General features: G+C 36.6%; 2 protein-coding genes across 3 annotated transcripts in view; both read right to left on the reverse strand.

Annotated features, from left to right (window-relative positions):
- Positions 1–491: 491 nt before the first annotated feature.
- LOC145687592 (uncharacterized) lies at positions 492–959 on the reverse strand. The gene has a single exon (XM_081761058.1). It carries the CDS (start codon positions 957–959, stop codon positions 492–494), a length of 468 nt encoding a protein of 155 aa, XP_081617184.1.
- A 14,968-nt stretch (positions 960–15,927) lies between these two features.
- Positions 15,928–22,015, reverse strand: part of LanB1 (laminin subunit beta-1) — a 396,592-nt gene continuing 390,504 nt past the window's right edge. For both annotated transcript variants that reach the window (XM_081762898.1, XM_081762899.1), the window contains one exon: positions 15,928–17,710. In XM_081762898.1, the coding sequence (XP_081619024.1) occupies positions 17,571–17,710 (140 nt within the window). In that variant the 3' untranslated portion in view covers positions 15,928–17,570. The remainder of the gene's footprint in view (positions 17,711–22,015) is intronic.

The raw sequence follows: 22,015 nt of genomic DNA on the forward strand, positions 1-22,015 counted from the left end.
TCTATCATCTTCACATACTAATAACTGAATTTTACCCATAAACATAAGGAAAATGAAATAATTGCGAAAAATCGTGAGTTACAGTATACGCGCAATTTTTTTTTTTTTTTTTTTTTTTTTTGCGCATGGGAGTACATCCAACGATCGTAATACACAAGCTGGCGCAAAATGATGTAAACCAGTACACTTAAAACAGCGTTTTCCATAAGATGGACACTCACCTTTTACGTGTGATCGTTGACACATATTACATTTAATATATCTTCTCTTTCTCTGATTCGAGGAGTTAGATGATGAAGAAAAGGATGAACGCTGACCCGTACTTCGTGGTGAACTTTGACCACTAGACATTTTGTTAGCCTGGTTTTCTTGTTTCCCCTTCCACTTCATGCGCTGTATTTCCATTCTACAAATCTATTGTTGTTGCTGTGCTCCTGCACTATTGAACAATGCCATTCGTTCTTCAGTGTTCTCCACTGCTGTCGCGATGTCTACCGCTTGTTGAAAAGATAGGAAGCTGCTGTTAACATCTGCCTTCTCGCTACGTTGTTTTCTAAGCCAAAGACAAACTGATCACGCAGCGAATGTTCTAAACATGAACCAAAATTGCAGAAGGTAGCTTGATTTCTTAACACCATTACAAACTGAGCTACATTCTGGTATTCCAATTGCTTGATATTGTGGAATTTGTCCCTTTCTGCAATTTCATTTGTTTTCTGTCCATAGTGTCCCATCATTAAATTTTTCAACTCTTCAAACGATTTTTGTGATGGCTTCATCGGAGCACACAAATTCCTTAATTCTTCATATGCCGGTAATCCCATTACTGCTAGAAACGGTGGCACTACTATGTCCTTTGGCAATGCTAAGGATAGTGCAACTTGCTCGAATCGCTCTATATAGATTTGAATCCTTCCTGTCTTTACGTCAAATGGTTCAAAATTGGTGAACGAAGCCATTTCCACAAACTAGAGTGTAAATCCGTATTACCGACTGCGCCAACCTGTTACATGTATTTAAATTTTCTTGTATGTCCTGCAGTAGATAGTTAAACAGAAACTTTCCCTATAGCGTTAGGCTTACTAAATAGACCTAACTACACATAAGCATTATCACATATAAATTATAAAACAATTCTGCAAAAGAATCATTAACCAAAATGTACCACTGCACACGTACTTTAATACCAAATATGATTTTCACTGAAAATGACATCAACATAAACTCATAAATATAATTTAGTAATATAAATGGATACTTAATATACTCCTGTAAAAGACATATAAACGAACATAAAAAAGCACAGTGAATACAATTCTTTCTTCTTTTAATATGTTTACATGCCATTACTAACGCACTTAACACATCTTGCCAATCTCCCAACAAACACAAATTTGGATGTCACTGCATGTCATCATAGGTAGGCCAATTGAAACCACTGAGTCCTTTTTCCAAAAATTTAATCTTGCACAGTCTTTCATCTGGGAAAACAATAGACCTCCCAATATACAGTCAAGATCATAGTACACGGCGTAATACATTTCTAAGCAAGATTCTGCTCTGGTTGAATCAATTTCTCTTGGCAAACTTTCACCAGTTGATAAAATTAGTTGATCCAAAGCATATTCTCCACTGTCACGATCTATGCACAGACTCTGACTGGATTGCCAGAGTAGGAATTTTCCTATTTACTTTTTATATACAAAAAACTAGCAGGTTATACTCGTCATATGCGCTAAATAAACATAAAGGTGAATTGGGGTAATAAGAGACAGCTGCCTCTTATTACCCCTTCAAAATTTCTAAAAGAGGTAATAAGAGACATGCCCTCAATTGACCTGAAGTACAATGTGTCAGCATTTTTCAAAACTTCACATCAATCTTCATAATCTTAGTCACAAAGTTACATAGCACTCATTTCCACATTTGTAACTCACATTTCACAATAAAATTTTATTTTAAAACAGTCACGAACTTTTGTGGTAATTTCAAAGTGAAGGTATTTTTGCATCGCGTGACAACAATATAAAACTCATTAGTTCATAAGTACAAGTGAGGTAGGAAAGTAAAGGTATTGACGGTTTCATTACTTATTACTTATTTTACATGCATATATATATATATATATATATATATATATATATATATATATATATATATATATATATAAAATTTTGATTTGATATTTATGGTACTATTTGGCCGTCTCTCTTATTACCCCGGTCTCCCCTACCACTTGTCTACTTCTTCGTACGCTATAAAGTGTTGCTTAGAAAATGCGTGTGCCATCGAACGGAACAATTAGTAATCTGAAGGGATAAATTCTGGTGAATACGGTAGGTGAGCTAATATTTCCCAGGAAAGGTCCTTTAACATGTTGTTAACAAGTTTTAAATTGTGTTATACTGCGTTATCATGAAGCAAAATTACCTTGCCGCGTCTTGTTGCCCATTGTGGTCGTTTGACGATCAAAGCAAGGCTTAGACTGAATATTTGTTGCCGGTAGTGATCACTATTAACGGCTTCACCGGGTTTTAGTAGCTCATAATACACTACATCCCCCTGATCCCACCATAATCCACCACTGATTTGGCCGTGCAGTCGATGACGATATTTGACCTGGGTCAACCCACGTTTTTGTGCGTTGAAAACAAATCCACTTCTCATTGCCCGTCATTATTCGATGTAGAAAGTACTATCGTTGGTGCCGTTGATTCAACAGTTTGCTGTGACCTTTCTAGTTTCGATTTGTCTTTCGGTGAGCTGATATTACACATTTTTCCCTTCCTTTACAATATTTTTCATTGTTTTCAAACGATCAGAAATTGTTTCCTGAGGAACGTTTAATAGTGGCAAAGTTGTTTTTGAGTTTGACATGCATCTTCATCATCCAATAATGCTTGTAGTTGTTTCTCTTCAAACTTTTTCGGTTAACCTGGCCGTGCGTTGTCCTTCACACCAAAACCACCATTTGTAAAACGTTTAACCCATTATTAATACGTATCTTGAGATGGTGCATGTTCACCGTACGCTTCCCGGAGTACACGATAACTTTCAGAAACTCTTTTCTTCAAAATAGAGTAATGAATCAATCCGGGTCGTAATGGTGTGTCCACGACTGGTCGCCGGCGATGAATGTTGCTGGGCACAAAGCTTCCGCAGTTAGAAATTCAATGACAGCCTACTCTTTCAACTGGACGTCGCCACTGGATACCATGGATTGCTCCGGAACGACAAGAGATAAGAAGGTGAAACAAGTGAGATTCTATAGCGTAAATATTAGTACATTAATGATAGAGTTCAGAATGTTTGCAGTAATATTGACCAAGTAGTGGGCTTGGAGGCATTACTTGCTGAATCACCCTTGTAGCATATTTCTGAAGAGTAATAAAAGTGTAATTTGGAATAGGCCAAACAAAATTTTAAAGTGTACGAATTATTTTCTGATTATGTTATTTAGCTTATGTTTGGACAACGTTTGAATATTCATCTCTTGAATTTGACTGAATTATTGTAAAGATTATCGCTCCTTACAAAACACATTAGGAAGACAGGGAAACGAGCTGCTGCCATATATTGAACATAGTCATGCTTTTACACTAATCTTAAACCTGACATACACCATTATTCGGAAGTTCGCACTGACGAACTAATTAATAATGTTTTATCACACTAGAATGAAAGTCCTAGTGTGTTGGGAGCAGGGAAAAGGCAAACTGATCAGTCCATCTATTTGTCACCGAATGTTTTGGAGCGTTTTTCTTTCGAAGTGCCTGCGTACCTGAGGCACGTGATCCCCGATAACCCGTACTATGCTTTGGACAGTGTCTCGTCCAGCCTCAAAGTTCAAAACAGGTGTAAACTCCAATCAAGAAAATTGAAAAGTAAAGCTTTTGTTTGCATGTGTATATTAGTGTTACAAGTGTTTAGAATCCTTCCTGGTCATTACACTTCCTTCAGGAACACCAGCTACTGAATTTCAGAATGTTGTGATTATCCAAAACATCAGTTCAATTCAAACTGATCAATGCATTTTGAAGTCCAAATTTGTAACGAAATATTCAGTAACTTTATTAACAACAATCTCCAATTTCTAGCGTTCCTTTGAAACAAGATCTATTAGAAGATCTAGCATTTTTGTTTGGTCTGATCTTTTTATATACACGGTTTTTCTAAAACCCAATTAGAAACACTCATTACCCACGTTTAATGATATCCAGGCATATACACAGTGCGATATTCAAGTTCCCGGATTTATTTTTCTTCAATCAGAGGAACTCCAAGGTTCTATCAGAGAAACAAGAACACACCAAGCACACTTGTCTACTGAGTGACTAGAGTATGTTTCAATACGTTCCGAGCAGTGCTACCTACTGCGAGTAACAGTCTGTTTATAGCATGGAGCAGACGCCTATAATGAAGTTTTGTGTTCTAAAATAGGGAAAATTCAGCCGCAGAAACCCATTGTTTGCTACAGAATGTTTAGGGGCATGAAACATGATCTATAAGAAGCATTTAAGTGGCACAAGCAATGGCCATCGGCGTAGGTTAGCCCAAGGAAGCCAAGATCAACCAAGGTTCGCATGCAAGTCATGAGTCAAGCCATCATTGATTGCGTTTTTCGATTCCAAAAGTCTCAACCACCACAAACTTACTCCAGAAATTCAGTCCATCAATGGCCATGAAGCGATCCCTTCAGCAAATGACCCATGCCAGGCTTAAGAATAATCAGCTCCGACAATTGGAATCTTCTCCACGACAATGTCTCCTCACACAACTGTAACATTCTCGAGAGGTTACTGGCGAGAAAAAAAAAAAATCCTGACGCTGCCAATAACCATCTACCATATTTGTTAGATTTTCCTCCAGCGGGCTGCCTCCTATACCGATGCTTACACTCCACTACTAGGGAAACATGATTAATTACGTGGAGGGTATCAAGATGGCCGTAACGAGGAAACTGAAGAGCATCCAAGATGATAACTTCCAGTCACTATGCCATCGAGCAAAGTTAAAGTTCCTGCTACAGACCTTGAAAAATATCGCGATTGACTGATACAATGATTTCTGTGATGCGTGGTAAGGGCACTTATAGACTATCTAAGTAACTAAAAAAAAAAAAAATAAATAAATAAATAAATAACTCCTGGCGTAACATCCCGTAAAGGACAGGGGCTACAAGCCAGCTTATAGTACTCATGTCTTTGCGGTCATATGTATAATTACTTGTAATGACATGTAGAAAAGTACCTAATCTTACGTGTCGGGGACCATCCGAGATTGAGATGGAACTTCTCAAACTATGTTTGTCGTTGTTTCGTGGCTGATCACTCATTGATATAAATGTTTGGTATGTTCTTGACTAACTAGAAATACAAAATTTCGTACATTGATAGGGGTAACACATATTTTATTTATTTATTTATTTACATACATCTTCAGAATTTCAACATTCCCGGTACCACTGCTAGAGGGGAGTAAATAGCGTCATAAACTTCTAGATAGATCGAAATGTTATTTTTCAAGACATCACTGCTGAGTAATTAATAATGTGAACAACGCTAAATTACACAGTTACTAGTGATGACACGTTACACAAGTACCAAATCTTGCAGGAGACCATGGGGGTTGAGATGTGAACCTTCACGAACTGAGTTTTTCGTGCCTGACTCACTGACTGACATAAAAATGTTTCGTATGTTCGATGTTCCCAGTTATCTACAAATACGACATTTCGAACATTAATGTGAATCTCCAGAAAATTCCAATATTTCGGGTACCACTGCTAAGGGGCCAAACATCGCCATCAACTCCTCAGATTACCCCTTGTATAGACCGAAATGATCATTTTCAACAAAACATGACTGCTGACTACAACTAATAATGACAGCAATGCAAATATACCGACAGTAACTGGTAGTCCTTATTAAAGATTGAACGATCGCCCCAAGGCCCCGCTACTAAGGGTGGCCTGAAGATTCTCAATTACTGAAAACATATTTTAAAACCCCGAGAAAACCTATGAACACGGTGTTTGTCTACCACAAAGCCCATATGGCATGAGCCAAAATTGAGATATTCCATGCACGAGAGCTGAGTGCTCATCCAGTGAGCCTGCGAGGCCTCTCTGCTTACTAGCAATGACATGTTCCACAAAACTACTAAACCTCAAGTGGGAGGATTCTCATGGCAACCTTTGCAATATGTCCAGTGTAATTATACCCTAATATTAGATAATTAATAAAATTAAAAAAAAATAACTTTCGTATTATAGTTATGACCGTATGTTACACAAAACATACATTTTCTTTCACAAATTATACATTTTTAACGCAGCTTACTATGTGGGAAAAACCACAAATCGTCTGTTACAAGGGTGGGCTGATAAGTTCTCCGCCCGATCCAGAAGGACTTGAGCTGCAGGCATGAAAGTGTGAAGCTATTCAACATAGTCCTCTCGAAGGTCTTGGACTTTGATGCTGCAACTTCTCCAACCTCTCCAAATAAATAAATAAATAAATAAATAAAAAAATAAGATTTCTCAAGATCTGGAAAAAACTGTTCCGCAGCTGTTATCATCTCTTCATCACTGTGAAATTTCTGTCCTTTCAGTGCTGTTTTGAGTTTTGGAAACAGATAATAATCAGAAGGGGCAAGATCTGGCCAGTAAGGTGGGTGGTCAATGCACTGAAACCCTAGGTCCCTCAGAAAATCCATTGTTCTGCCAGCCTTGTGGACGGGAGCATTGTCCTGCAAGAACAAGACACCTCGTGTCAACTTTCCCCGGCGTTTTTCTTTAATAGCGTCCTTTACCTTAGCCAGCAGACTGCAGTAATACTCTGCAGTTATGGTTTGGCCCTTTGGAAGGTAGTCTGAGAGCAAAACATCATCCTTATCCCAGAATATTGAGGCAAGCACCTTCCCTGCGGACTTTTGTGCTTTGAATTTTTTGGGCCTTGGAGATCCTGAGTGGCACCACTCGCATGACTGTTGTTTGGTTTCCGGATCAAAGTAATGCAACCACGTTTCATCCTGGGTAACAAGCCGATTCAAAAAAAATCGCCCTTGGAGTTCGCAAAATGCCGTAAAATCACCTCCGATGATCTCACACGTTCGCGTTTCTGATCCGCGTTCAAACATTTCGGAATCCATTTCGCAGAACGCTTGCGCATATCCAACTATTTGGATATGTGCACTTTGTCAGCTATCTCCTGAAGCGAAATCCGTCTGTTGCTCAAAATCAGGTCATGAATCTGGTCCACTTTTTCCGGAGTTGACACTGGCACTGGTCTGCCACACTTGTCACCATCTTCTGTTGAAAATTCACCACGCTTGAAGTTCGCACACCATTTCTTCACAGTGGAGTAAGAAGGGCACTGTCCACCCAATGTGTCTAGCATGCAACCATGGATTTCCTTGGGCGACTTCTGTTGCAGGAAGAAGAACTTCATTACACCTCGCAACTCCTCTTTGGTGAATTTGACATCTGCCTCCGCCATGGTTCATTCAATTATTTGTAAAATAAAAAAACGTTCATGGTGGAATCGTGAAAGTTGGTACTTGAACATATAAAAGATCAACATTTCACATGACATCAATTACATCAGGGTAGTACATTAGGAAGGGGGTCGGGCCAAGAACTTATCAGCCGACCCTCGTAAATACATACATTCTTAGCAACGGAATTTTGCCAGTGATGTAAAGCGGGGAACTTATTCACAATTGTTCCGGGAAACGAAAGATGAAATATTGTTATACGAATGTGCAATCCGGGAAACTCCCACTTCTATTTAACTCCTCCAACCCTGAAGATTAATTTCGTGTTTACTGTAATCTATATATATAAAATTGAAAATCACTATGTTTGTGACTCTAAATCTCCTGAACCCCCGACCGATCTCGATCAAATTTGTAACATGGATGAGTTTCGAGGCTGAGCTGGTTTTAGGCTATTCACTTTGCTGGTAGAACTGAGGGCTTGGGGGAGGGGGTATAAAAAATAAATAAAACTTAATTACTGAACCACTCGACCGATCTTGATCAAATTTTCAACATAGATGAGGTTCAGGCCTGGGATCGTATTTATAATTTAAATTTGACGGAGTAACGTAGAGAAGAAAGAGGAGGAGATATATAAAAATCAATTTATATAAGACTGAAAGTGACTATTTTTGTAACTTAATAACTCTTGAAATATCCGACCGATCTCAATCAAATTTTCAAGATATATGAAGTTCAGATGTGGAAACCTTTTTGTAATTTTATTTTAACGGTAGATCCTAGGGGAGGGGAGGTGGACGTATAAATGAAAACTAATAAAACCTACTAACTTTTGAACCACCCAACCAAACTCGATCAAATTTTTAACATATATGAGGGTCGGTGTATTTTATCGTTTCACTTTGAAAAGCCAACCTACGGGAGGCGAGAGATACACTATGTGATCAAAAGTATCCGGACACCTGGCTGAAAATGACAAGTTCGTGGTGCCCTCCATCGGTACTGCTGGAATTCAATATGGTGTTGGCCCACACTTAGCCTTGATGACAGCTTCCACTCTCGCAGGCATACTTTCAATCAGGTGCTGGAAGGTTTCTTGGGAAATGGCACCCCATTCTTCACGGAGTGCTGAACAGGAGAGGTATCGATGTAGGTCGGTGAGGCCTGGCACGAAGTCGGCGTTCCAAAACATCCCAAAGGTGTTCTCTAGGATCAAGTCAGGACTCTGTGCAGGCCAGTCCATTACAAGGACGTTATGGTCGTATAACAACTTCGCCACTCGCCGTGCAGTATGAACAGATGCTCGATCGTGTTGAAAGATGCAATCGCCATCCCCAAATTGCTTTTCAACAGTGGAAAGCAAGAAGGTGCTTAAAACATCAATGTAGGCCTGCGCTGTGAGTGCCACGCAAAACAACAAGGGGTGCAAGCCCTCTCCAAGAAAAACACTACACATGCTGACAGATGACGTTCACCGGGCATTCGCCATACCCACACCCTGCCATCGGATCGCCACATTGTGTACCGTGATTCGTCACTCCATACAACGTTTTTCCATTGTTCAATCGTCCAATGTTTACGCTCCTTACACCAAGCGACGCGTCGTTTGGCATTTACCTGCGTGATGTGTGGCTTATGAGCAGCCGTTCGACCATGAAATCCAAGTTTTCTCACCTCACGCCTAACTTTCATAGTACTTGGAGTGGATCCTGATGCAGTTTGGAATTCCTGTGTGATGGTCTGGATAGATTTCTGCCTATTACACTTTACGACCCTCCTCAACTGTCGGCGGTCTGTAAGTAAACAGACGAGGTCGGCCTGTACGTTTTTGTGCTGTACGTGTCCCTTCACGTTTCCACTTCACTATCACATCAGACACAGTGGACCTAGGGATGTTTAGGTGTTTGGAAATCTCGCGTACAGACAAGTGACACCCAATCACCTGACCACGTTCGAAGTCCGTGAGTTCCGCGGAGCGCCCCATTCTGCTTTCTCACGATGTCTAATGACTTCTGAGGTCGCTGATAATGAGTACCTGGCAGTAGGTGGCATCACAATGCACCTAATATGAAAAACGTATGTTTTGGGGGTGTCCGGATACTTCTTCTCACACTGTATATGTAAAAAAAATTAAAATAAAAATGATTGCCTTATGACTTAATCACTATTGAAACACGAGACCGATCTCAATCAAATTTTCAACGTACATGAGTTTAGGGGCAGAGATTACTTTAGGCTATTCACTTTGATGATGCAACATAGGGGAGGGGGAGAGAAATTTAAAAATGATCAAACATGACCGATATTAGTGTTAAATCCATAGTTTTCGGGGTCGATGAGAGAAACAGTGACATTTCTGATGCTGTTTCAATCCAAGTTCAGCACTGATTGTTGGGGAGGGGGAGAGTACAACGTAGGGGAGGGGGATAAACAATTAAAAATGATCGAAAATGACTAATAGTGTGGCATCCATAGTTTTAGGTGTAGCTAAGATTAACAGTGACAATTCTGATGCCGTGTGCCGCAGCACGGAGGAGGGGAGGGGGAGTTATATGTAATAATGATCGAAAATGACCAATATTAGTGTCTAATCCATAGTTTTCGGGATCATTCAGATGAACAGTGACATTTCCGATCCAATTTAAATCCAAAACCAGTCCCGCCACTTAGGCGAGGGATAGGAAGATATATATATATATATATATATATATATATATATATATATATATATATATATATATATATAAATGATCGCCATTATCAGTGTCAAATTTATAGTTTTCTGGGTCGCTTAGATGAAACGCTATACTTTCGATCCCGTTTAAATTCAAATTGGGGGAGAAAGAAATATTTAAAAATGATCGAAAATGACCGATATTAATGTTGAATCCACATTTTTTGGGGGGTCGCTGAGGGGGGAGGGATATATATAAGTCGTGGCCACCGTTAAGCGACCATTACTTATACCCTTCGTAAGAAACAGCTCCTTCCACAAGCATGACCACAAGTGACCACAAAAGTGTTTTCTGCACGTGCTGAGGGACAAGGTTGTCACATCTTTTCTTGAAAATGTCTGGACACCATATGTTCTTTCTTCTAGAGAGAGCCATTGAGAAAACCGTAGTAGAAACGTATTGACTCGTGAATTGTGTAATAAAAAGTGATCTAAGAAAAATGTTATGATCGAGTGCCAACAAAATTCAAATAGGGCGAAAATGCCAAAACTGAACACGAATTATTTATGTTTTTAAAAAGATATATACACTATTATATTTAAAAAATTAAAAAAGATTTTATCTAAAGTGACTTACTCATCAATACCTTACTCAAACTATTATAGATAGAAACATGGATTTATACAGAATATTCCTTTGTCAAAAGGCAAGGGCTAATAAAACAATTTTAAAAATATATGTCCTATAGGAGACAAAGAGAGTTCGTTTTTTTTTTTTTTTTAACTAAAAATAGAATATATCATAAATTCTTGAAGGTAAGAAGATGGAACTAAGGGATAAATTCTTAATTAAAATTAACAGAAAACACGTTTCAATGATTGCAAAAACTTCGCTCCTATAGGAGAAAAGAGGGGGTTTCTATTAATATTCAAATTTCCGATTATTTGTTTAGAAAATGCCGAATGTGAGGATTCGCTTAAGAAGGCGTAAAATTCAGCACATACACTTCTCATTAAAAAAATATTACAGGCCGCGCCCTCGGATTTTCTTTCTTTCTTTTTTTTAATTCTGTTCCTGAGAAGGGGAAATGGGGTCAATTTCTATAATATTATAATTTTAGTTTTACTAAAGAAATATCCTCAGGTAATTAGAAACAAAGATTAGTGAAAAATGTCAGCAAAATTGCAAATTTGATTAGCACTCGGTTGATAAATCTGTCAGTACCGAAACATAAAATAAAATTGAAAACAAGCTGTTGAGAATGATATCTGTAAATACTTTACTTTTGTATTGAAATCAATGTAATTCAATTGAGTGCAAGTATTTTACATGAAAACGTATCCTAAGGTTAGTGACGTGGGCAGGGTCTATGGTTTCATCATTGAAGCCAATAAACTGGTGATATTAAATAAATGTTGTTTAGAATTATTTTATATTATTCCGATATGTGATCATCTTTGATTAAAGTAAGGTAACTGGTTTGGGACGCGCAAAAACTATTTAACTCAGCCTTGACTAGTGTTGTCCACGAGAGGAGACGTCTTGTTAAGGTTGAAAAAGTCTCGTCTTGTCTCGATTCTCAAATAATTCTTTATCCTCTCTTTCGAAAATGTTCTCGTTTTTTAAGTAATTTTATATCCTTGACTTTTGAGAGTAATATACGCCAATTTTTGCACTTAGTAATAAGAAAATTAAATGCTTTGTGGGGATAAGTGTTGAATAATTAGCATTAATTAAAAAAGATACATATCGCCCGGATTTCTTAACCAATATTCATATCGAAACCAGACCCTAGCTACGGGTAGCTAGGGTTTGAGCCCCTTTCGACCACCTTCAGCCCCCTGAAACTTTCATGTTTTGCTTCCTCTGCTTTGCTTCACTTCCAAGTACATGATTCTTTTATTTGTTACTTAGACTTTTCTGGCCAGAAGGACTAGGTTGCTTGTCATCTGGTACCGCCGAAAGAAATTAGACATTTCCAATCAGCAAGAAAATACGTAGACACCACCAGCATACTACAATCTCTTCGAACAAAATCTCAAGGGAAAGTAGAGAAATACAACTTACCAACTGACAACCGTGAAAAACATTGATGGTCATAAACAATAAATTGAAGCGTTCTATAAGGAATGAAAATTTTTGAGAAAGCATTCCAAGCTAAGATTTTTACTTCCTTCTCTTCGTTTCTTTAATTTGCAAAACAATACAAAAAAAGTTTTAACTTTTAACTTCTTTTTGTGTTGTTACTCAATCGTGGATGAAGACGTAAGACATTCTTTCTTTCTTTCTTTCTTCTATATATATATATAAACTTCAAAAAAAATCATGCTTAAATTTACAAATATATGATTCATTTTATTATGGCTTGCAAAAATCGGAAAACTATAAAGGGAAGAAAGGAAAATCACCCTACTACCTGCCTTTAGTTGTAAACTATAGCGCCAAAAGTTAGGCTCTTGCAGAAATTGAGAATAAATATTTACCTTTTAAGTGCGTAAATTTTTCCCTTTCCACACTTTTTTCCTTTAAAAAAATGTCATCCTGAAGAAAACAGAATCCGTTTTTAAAAAATGAGATACTTGGTTAGCTCATTTTCCCTACAGATATTTTATGGGCAATAAATAAATATATCACTTTATCGAAAACTTTCGAATACTAACATAATGCAAGTTGTGTCTAGGTTGAACTAAAAAATAAGTTTTTACTTCTGCTGTTCCCATATGACAATCTGGAATGGAAACCTTCAAAACAGAGAGGAACCAGTTCATTCAGTTTAAAAATCTGGCATCATTGAGTCCTTCGCGACCTCCAGTGCAGTTTGCGGTTACTAAGCCACAGGGGGTAGAGGAAAGTCTTCCTTCTTCCAGGAAAAATAGTCGCTTATCCATGGCCCCGACTTTGTGTGGTCAAAAATGACCAATATTAGTGTTGAATCTATAGTTCTTGCGGTCGCAGAGATGAACAGTGACACTAATTGAATTACGGAAAAAAATAGTTATTTCTGTAGTATTAGAACACGAATCACACTTAGTTTACAACTAAGAGAAAAGATTGTTACTACATCATAACGTTCCCAAACATTAACAAAAACTGTGTAAACATGCTTGCTGCAATAAACAATAAACATTAATGGCAATAAAATACATGAGATACAAAGATGTGCATTTAAATTATTTATTTCAACCCAGCGAAGCGGGTAATATATGCTGGCAAAGTATATGATGTACATTCTTACATATTTAAAGTGTAGCGAAAAATAATGTTTTATTTATTGAATTCATTTACAGGATACATTTCCTACGAACAGGAGGAATGTTTTCTATGGAGAAGGAGGGATAGTTCGAGTCCAAAGTTTTATGAGATAATAGACAATATTATATTAGATTATACACTGTTAGTGTGTGAAATAGGATATAAAACCTTTTCTCGCTAAGTATGGATATTTTTCAAAGCAAGAAAATACTTAAAAATATTATTCTTAAAATTTTCAGAAAGAATTGTTCGTAGACTCTTTTCATTACGTTACTCATGTACAGCCATTAAAAATTAACTGAAAATTCTAGGGATTTTCTTTGTTTAATTTTGGTTTAAAATGTCCCGGAAAAGTTATTATTAGCAATGTTTCATAATAGACATAACGTAAGTACAAAAACAAAGACAGAATCAACTAAAATGTTTTAATACTGGAAAATTCTATCATTGAATTTAGTGTTTCATAGTAAATCTCGCTCATATATCAGGTAGATACTGTGATCAAGTTGAAAAATTTGAAGTTACTTGACGATAGTATCACACTTCTAGAAACAGATAAGAAAAGTGCAAACACTGATATTAAAGCAGAAGATAATGCGCAAAGACAGCACATTCTCTGCTCTTCTGCCACGAAGAGCTTCCAAGATTAGAAATATTAAACAAATGTCATATTTGTCTCTTGAAAAGTAATTAAATTAAGGATCGCAATAACAAGAAGCTTTTATTCTCTCCATATGAGAAATTGATTCCCTTTGTTTAAGCATCTGATAGAGTAAGTGCACCACCAAATTGATATATACCTTGTATTAAATTTCATTGAAATACATAGGCATAGTTTACAGAGTTACTTTTAACTATCAATATGTCGTTCTGTAATTCTCCTAGATCTCTGGTACAAAATCTGTTATATTGTGAATGAATCGCACCTTTGGAATATGCAATACTTTTGCGATTGCGCAAAGCGTCGACTGGGGGGAAGGTGTACATGATAAAACGAAATTTCACCTTTATTATTTTTTTTATTTTTTACTAAGAACGAATTTCCCCATATCTAAAGCGATTAAATCGGATGCGCAAACAAATATAACAGCCTTGGTAATGGCCTACATAGCGTCAACTGTGTTGGTTGGAGTTGACCGTCCCGCTCAACTTTGAGACTATATGAAGCGTAGACCTATGGCTTAACGTGAGATCTGAACCACATGAGCTCCTACCGGGAATTGAACCAGAGTCACGCGAGCAGCGCGTACGCTAACCGTATAGTCATGAGAGAGTTCATAGCGTAAGCTATATATAACTTCTAGCCTTGGACCCCTTAAGAAAGACTATAGAAGAAGTAGATCATATATTCATAATATGTAATATTTGTCCGCATTTCGTAAAGAGTCGCCTTCGGGGACACGGAAAACGAAATTTCACTTCTTTTTTTTTTCGATAAAAAGCGTGTATGCTCCTTGTCCCGGACAACTAAGCTGAGTACACGGACAATACATGTAAATGCATGTCGCTGAATTGCCTCTGTGGTATACTTCGCGGGCAGCTGCGTGCCACTTGCTTCCACAAGAGGTTGACCGACTTTTAGAATAAATGTGAATGAGAAATTGCCCTTTTATTGAAAATAATGGAACTGTGTTGGTTGGAGCTGTGTTCCCTCCTCTCTAGTATCAAAAAAGTTTTCCATGTAATAACCTTGATCAGACACATTATCAACCAAATGAAAGTAAAAATGTATTTTAATAGAGAAAAATAATAACATCACGGAATTTACTACGCACTTGCAAAGTAACTTTAAATGTTAATTGGGTAACCTCATCGCTCCGCAAAGTAAATATTACTTTATATACTACAAAAGGGTATTCACAAGAGGATAGTGCTGTTCTATTTATTTCTATGTTCCTAATCAGAAACATCAAAAGACAAGATGCAGATGTTCAAACATCAGTGAATTTGACGCTTTTTTTTTCATAGTTCTTGCCTTTCCCCATCCTTTTTCTTTTTCAGGTAGCAATGATATTCGCACTTTACATATTCACCCTCTGATCTAACCAAGGGTAGCCGGCTGAGATTGTCAACAATGTTTTAAAAGTATACGTGACTGCTACATTGCAAACAGAAATAACAATGGAAGGGAACAAATCTCAAATAATTTCAAATAACGGTTCAACGAAATTTTGTGTCTAATACGAGAGAGAACGAGAAATGACCATCAAAAATCTTTATTATTCTCAAAAGTCTGAGTTGCTTCCCATGGAAACTATTACAGCTACTTGTTTAACCATCTTTAAAGAAAGGTGACGTTGATCAAGATTTCAAAACAAGTTAAGGTCATACTGTTTACTTTATAGAAAAGGTCTGCAGCACAAAGCAAATTACTGTTGTAAAATCATTATAAAGTTTCCGATGTAAGTCGATAAAATGAGCTTGAAAAATATGTTATTTGTCATGGTTTCCAAGGAAAAAATAATTCTTGGCTAATATAATTAAATTAAAAATTAACAAATTTTTAATTGATTAATTTAATCGTTATTTTTTAACGGATTAATTACAAGCCTGCTAATAACAGAGTAACTGACACGAAAATAGAGGACATAAAACGCTCTCCTGTCTTCATTGACAGCCATTTGCTCTCATATAACTCATAGCAGTGTGTGTATCTATACGGCATTCACCGACCAGTGAAATGTTTAGAGTTTTTCTTTCTATTAACGCTAGTTTTATGTATCTGAGTGTAATTAAACATGAGTTTTAAGTGTTTCTAATCGGAAAGATAATTTGTAATAACCTTGCGTATTTGATAAGAAAACCACTAATACAAGTATATTACTCAATGTTTGACCTATGGATAGACAATTGTAGAAACTTCACAGCTTCCTCCAACTAAATGTGATCTGATATACTTACAAACAGAGAAACGTAAAACGATCTTCTAGCATCTCAGACAAGTTCTTCACTCTTCTTATCCATATTAAGGAACGAAATTTGATCTAAACACTTTTCAAGTCGTGTTTGCACTATATTTTGTTTCCTTCAAAACAGTTTCTTCTGAACAAAATATTTAGTATTCTCTCAAACACGAACTAATAAATACAAATATATATATATATATAGCATTTTAGCATCGAAAGCAAACATGTTTACAGCACTTGTAATATAAATTAGAAACAACAAACGAAAGATTATATTAATATACCCATAAAAACCAGAAAAATTACTTTTCTTAGTTTACTACAAATTGATATAATGACAGCTCCATTATATGAACATTTTATATATAAACATAGTTATATTGGTTATTACACAGATACAGTTTTTGAATTATGAGGAAGATTCAAGAACATTTGGCTTGTTGCCAATGAATACTCTAGATGTCAATAATACAATGGGCATGTCGACTTGAGAACAAAAAACTTAACATTACTTCTACATATTTAGCTTTATGTATACAGGAATTCAGGTTTTATACAAAATACAATAACAATTAAAATTAAAAGAACATGGCTTTTGTATATAAACGCAACAATACATGGATGACACTTATTTTGTTCACAGGAATCCTGTTAAAAGGATTATGCAACAAGATAAGGATTAGCATATAACCCATGACATATTAGTTTTGAAAAGCGAAAAAAATACCTTTGGTTTTAATTAAAATTTTACATACACACAAATTATGCACATAAACGTACATTCTTCTTCCTCTCTCACTCTTACACACAAATACACTCATACATACATATACGCTCAAAAATATGAAGAAAAGGAAGCATATTAAATTCTGATATAAAACTTAGCATTTGGCAGGAGTCACCTTCCTACGAAGATTTTAGGGAAATACTGTAGTAGGTGACAGAGTTCTTTGTTTTGGCACAATATCTAGCGTTTCTACATAGGAGTAATGTAATTTCTTTCTATACATCACTTCCACCCAGTCCAATGGTTACGGGTTAGCACAGCTAAAAGAACACGCAGGCTGAGCGGATCACCGTCCTTCACTTCAAGTAGATTGAAGTTTTAAAACAACAGCCAGGAAAAGTTCAGTCAAAATTACACCAAAACTATGACTTTACGCATTTCACAGTTCATGCTATCAAACCCTGAGTTGATTTGGCAGTTGCTGTGCTGTTTCTAGGACACACTTCACAATTATGAAACACACGTGCGGTAATATTCAGATGAAGAAGTAATATCATGCACGTATCCATTCATTCGTGATATTAGAGTCATTATTGCGTCAATTAAATCGTTAAGGATCTGCTCATTTGTGGCGTATTCAAGTTGGTCTCCTAAAAAGAGATGATAAAATTAAATATTACATCATGCGCAATTTAGAAAATATAATACCATCATTACATATTAAAAAAATTCTGAATAAGGATTTGCAATTTTAAATCATCTATTTACCAACTGTTAAATTTTCAGCATTGTAACTGTAACACGGTTGGTAAATATATAGTTTCAAACCGTGGTGCCTTGTTCAGATTTATTTCTTAGGAAGTTATTTATTTTGCACTTTAGCAATGGTAGCATTTGAGAATTGAAATTAGTACAGTTAAACCCTATAAATAAATGACGTTAAATTCTATATGGCTGTTCAGTTTCATTGAAATAAATTACACGGTCTGACGTATATAGCCAAGGGCTATGGTCATCTACACAGCTGTCAATTGTGTAACTTGTGGCCAGCAAATCAGTTCCCACTGTCATTATATCTGGCTTCCTAGACCGGGGCTCGATATCTCTTCAATTGACATAACTCCGCAAATGGCTCCTGATGCAGGATCAACACAAAAAATTACGCGGTCCACTGCAATCAAATTCGGGACTATGCGCGCAAACCTGTCGATTACAAGAGTATCTAATACGCGCTCCGTGTAGTAAGGACGACCTCAACTTCGAATAATTTTTTATTTCCCCAAACTAATAATAACTAGGAATGCAATGTATATACCCGATTGCAATGAAATGAGCTGAGCGAGCTTAAACTACGTAATCAGGAAGCGTTTTTCGGTGATTATTCCTCGATGGTACATCGGATTTTTTATTTCGACCTATGTTGTCACTCAGCACGACATACTCTATCAGCGTCCTAAGTTTGGTTGAGATCGGCCAAACGGTCTAGGAGTAAGCGTTTTTCGGTGATTATTCCTCGATGGTACATCGGATTTTTGATTTCGACCTATGTTGTCACTCAGCACGACATACTCTATCAGCGTCCTAAGTTTGGTTGAGATCGGCCAAACGGTCTAGGAGGAGTTCGCTTACAACCAAACGGCTAACCCGAGTATAAGAGCTTCGCTTCGCTCAGCTCAATAATCATAATAATAACAGAAATTTCAACAAAAATAATAATTAATTAGTAGAGGAACGTTTTGTTGAGCTTGCTCTTATGAAGATTCTCAATACAAGCCTCTTGCGTTCGTCTTTGATACCCGGAACGATTCATATTAAAATAAATATTAAAATCAATTATTCTGGAAACCTTGTTTGCTATTAACACAAATAATTTATGGTACTCGTTCTCGATACTAACAGCCGTACAATGATTTTTGTACGTATAGCACCTACAGAAAGGTGTATATACATTTATACGAGGAATGATCAGATGTGAAATGCAAACATACTGAAGCAATTTCATATAGGTTAGAGACAGAGAGGAGAGGTAACTGTTTTCTTCCGCCCGAACATGGTGCTGGATAGTGCAATTAAATTTTGTGTTTATTTGAAGAAATCGGCCAAAAAGACCTCTGAGTTACTTTGATAAAGAAATAAAATTAAACTTTTAGTTTTACGTCCCACGATTATGCACTGTAGGATAAGGGAGATGGATAATTAACGATAGTAAATGATTATAAAATAATTAGTGGAATGATAATGTGGAAGGAAACGGGTGAACACCGAGAAAGCCCACGGACACGAAACTGTCCACCACCAACTCACACGACCTGGAATAGAACCAGTGATTTTCGCACCATAGGTAAGCATTCTACCACTGAACCACTGTGCTCCTTACTTTAATAACAGATACGGTGACGAATACATGTCACAACAGGCTTTCCGATAATGTAATAATGTAAGGGAGAGCTCATTACATTCAGTGAGCTTGATATCCATCAACATTCCTTTAACAACATCTGCAATTGCTGCGCATACCAGTATGTCGTAAGGCTTGATTTAGGTAGGAAGAGGATGGCTTCTTCATGGGTTAATAAGTCTTCTTTTGCATGAACAGAACGATCATAGGACTTTTACTTACAAAGAAATGCCAGACCTGTTCCAAAAGAAATTATTTCTTTACAATATTATGACCAATCATAAATCATTCTAACATCAAGACTAAACAGGACGAATGCAGTGATAAATCCACTCATCCCGAACTCCAAGAAATAATACATGTATCATTTGATACAGGTTGTGGCGTTTGTAGAGGTAACCAGACAGCACTTGTAAAATGAGGGCTGGACTTTTTATTCTAAATAAGGCACAGGCGTAACGAAAATTGTATTATAACAGGAGGGGTAAACCTTGAAAGAAATCACATAAAGATATAACGGTATTGACATTACATACCCCATAGAACATTTTATTTAGCCTTCGTATATCCAGTTAAAATTCTTAGAAATAAACTTCTGCCGGACAGGATTCTTGGAAGTGCAGCTAGGAGTCTCAACTGAGCATACATATATTTGTTGCAAGATTTCCGTATAAGGAAAAAAAGAAAACGAAGTGTTCGTTTAACTTTCTTGGTTATATCATCGCTTATTGCATCAGTTGCTGTTCATTCAAGCTTGTAGAAGGGAAAAACATAATTCTTCTATGTTACTTTCGTTAATTAATGAGTATAATTGAATAGTAATTATGATGCACAGTGATAAGTGTTGAATCTCCCAAAGTGTTGTTCTTCGTTTTCCCCAGAGGAAGAAGACGATACTTTGTCCTTCTTTCTGCCCCTTCCACTTCGTGGTTGATGGAAGAAGGGAAAGTCAGTCGATGGCCAAGAAGTAGCTAAACAGGAGGCAATGAAGAAAACTAAAGCGTCATAGCTAGGTGCCCAACCTCTTTTTTACATTCTTTTTCTTTTTCTTATTTTTTTTTAACATTTACAAAATCTGATGCCCGGAATGGGATAATGACAATGTACGAATCCCCCAGTGACGTAAAACAGTGAAAAATGTGCTACTGCGGAATTCTCCGGAGTTCGTGGAAACATCGAGGATCTGTGAAATAACTTTCATCGGCTATTCGCAATAATCGTTAATTTCCGTCACGGCGCATAAATAAATAAATAAATGTGTTATATATTTTTTGTGCTAGTGATTCGTGTGTTTGTACTCTTCGTGCAGATGAAGTGTGGTTTTACTTCAAAATCATTTTTAGTTTTACAACAAATTTATTGCAAAGCATCGTTCGTCTTGCCAACGCAACCAACTTAAACTAATTTTTTAAGTAAATAATTCTGTTTGCATGTGAAGGTTTTGGTAACAATTTTTACTACGATGTTACAATTTGCTTATTTTCTTTTTCGTTGTTACAATTTTATAAATGAAAGTAGAATAATAATATTTCATTCCTAGAGCATATGTTGTTAACTAGCGAAATTGAATGTGGTTCGTCTAGACAAATCTCTAGATTAGTCACGTCTCCTTATTTTTCTTTTCATGAGTACTTTTTGTGCCGGTCGTGGCTACTTACCGTTAATCAATACTACGAATCGAACCCTCGATTTCTTATTCAGAATGGGCAGAAAAGTAAATTCCTATTCTTAACTTTTGTGCCCCCTAAAATACATTGGGACCATACATTTCTCATATGCTGTTCATTGTGCGCTATATCTTCATGTGAAGTTGCGGGGCCCTTCATTTTCAACACATTTCTCTAAGCAAACAGGAACATTTTCAATATAGATATTAATTGGCGGGTACATGGGTCTTATTTTCAAGTTCATCAAGAATTTGAAGTTTACTCTACACACTTGTTTTGCTTATTCTCACAAAAAGTAATTACAGCGAGTGAGGTGTCCATGTCCTACAGGTCATTTTGTAGGCTCACGACATCCTATCCACCGTCCTGGAAAATACTCAGTGAACGAATTTTTAACAGGCCAGGCAAAGTGTGGGAAGCATCATTGTTGCACTTCTTATCGGCGAGTAACTGTAATGCTTGCTTTCTCTAAATCCTTGATTTAAAATTACACAAGCTATAACAATGATAACATTAAAATAAAACGGTACCCTCTAAAACAAGGTGCAAATAGGTACGGAATTAGTGATATATGACGTGAACAAGACTCTTTCTCATATACTTCAATAGAAGTATTGTTGTCTTTGAGATATTAATTGTAATGCCATCTTTGCTTTCTTTCTTCAGCTTATTCAGTGCTTCCGTACTTACATATGTCACTAAGCCATCTATCAATACATTTTTACGAAATCATTAAACATTTAACAATACTTTTGCAGCTAGGCACTGGATACACTAAAATGGTTAAACACAAACAATTTGCTGAGAAAAACTATATATTCACATAAAAAGTGCTGAGCATAAGTGTTAGCTGGCAAAACTGTAACGCGTACGTAGCTTTTCATGTGAAT

The sequence above is a fragment of the Thermobia domestica genome, chromosome 6 (assembly GCF_964235325.1).
Source record: "Thermobia domestica chromosome 6, izTheDome1.hap1.1, whole genome shotgun sequence".
NCBI classification, from domain to species: domain Eukaryota; kingdom Metazoa; phylum Arthropoda; class Insecta; order Zygentoma; family Lepismatidae; genus Thermobia; species Thermobia domestica.

Coding starts and splice junctions, on each gene's coding strand:
- LOC145687592 (XM_081761058.1), bottom strand. CDS start 959: ATGGCTTCGTTCACCAATTTTGAACCATTTGACGTAAAGACAGGAAGG.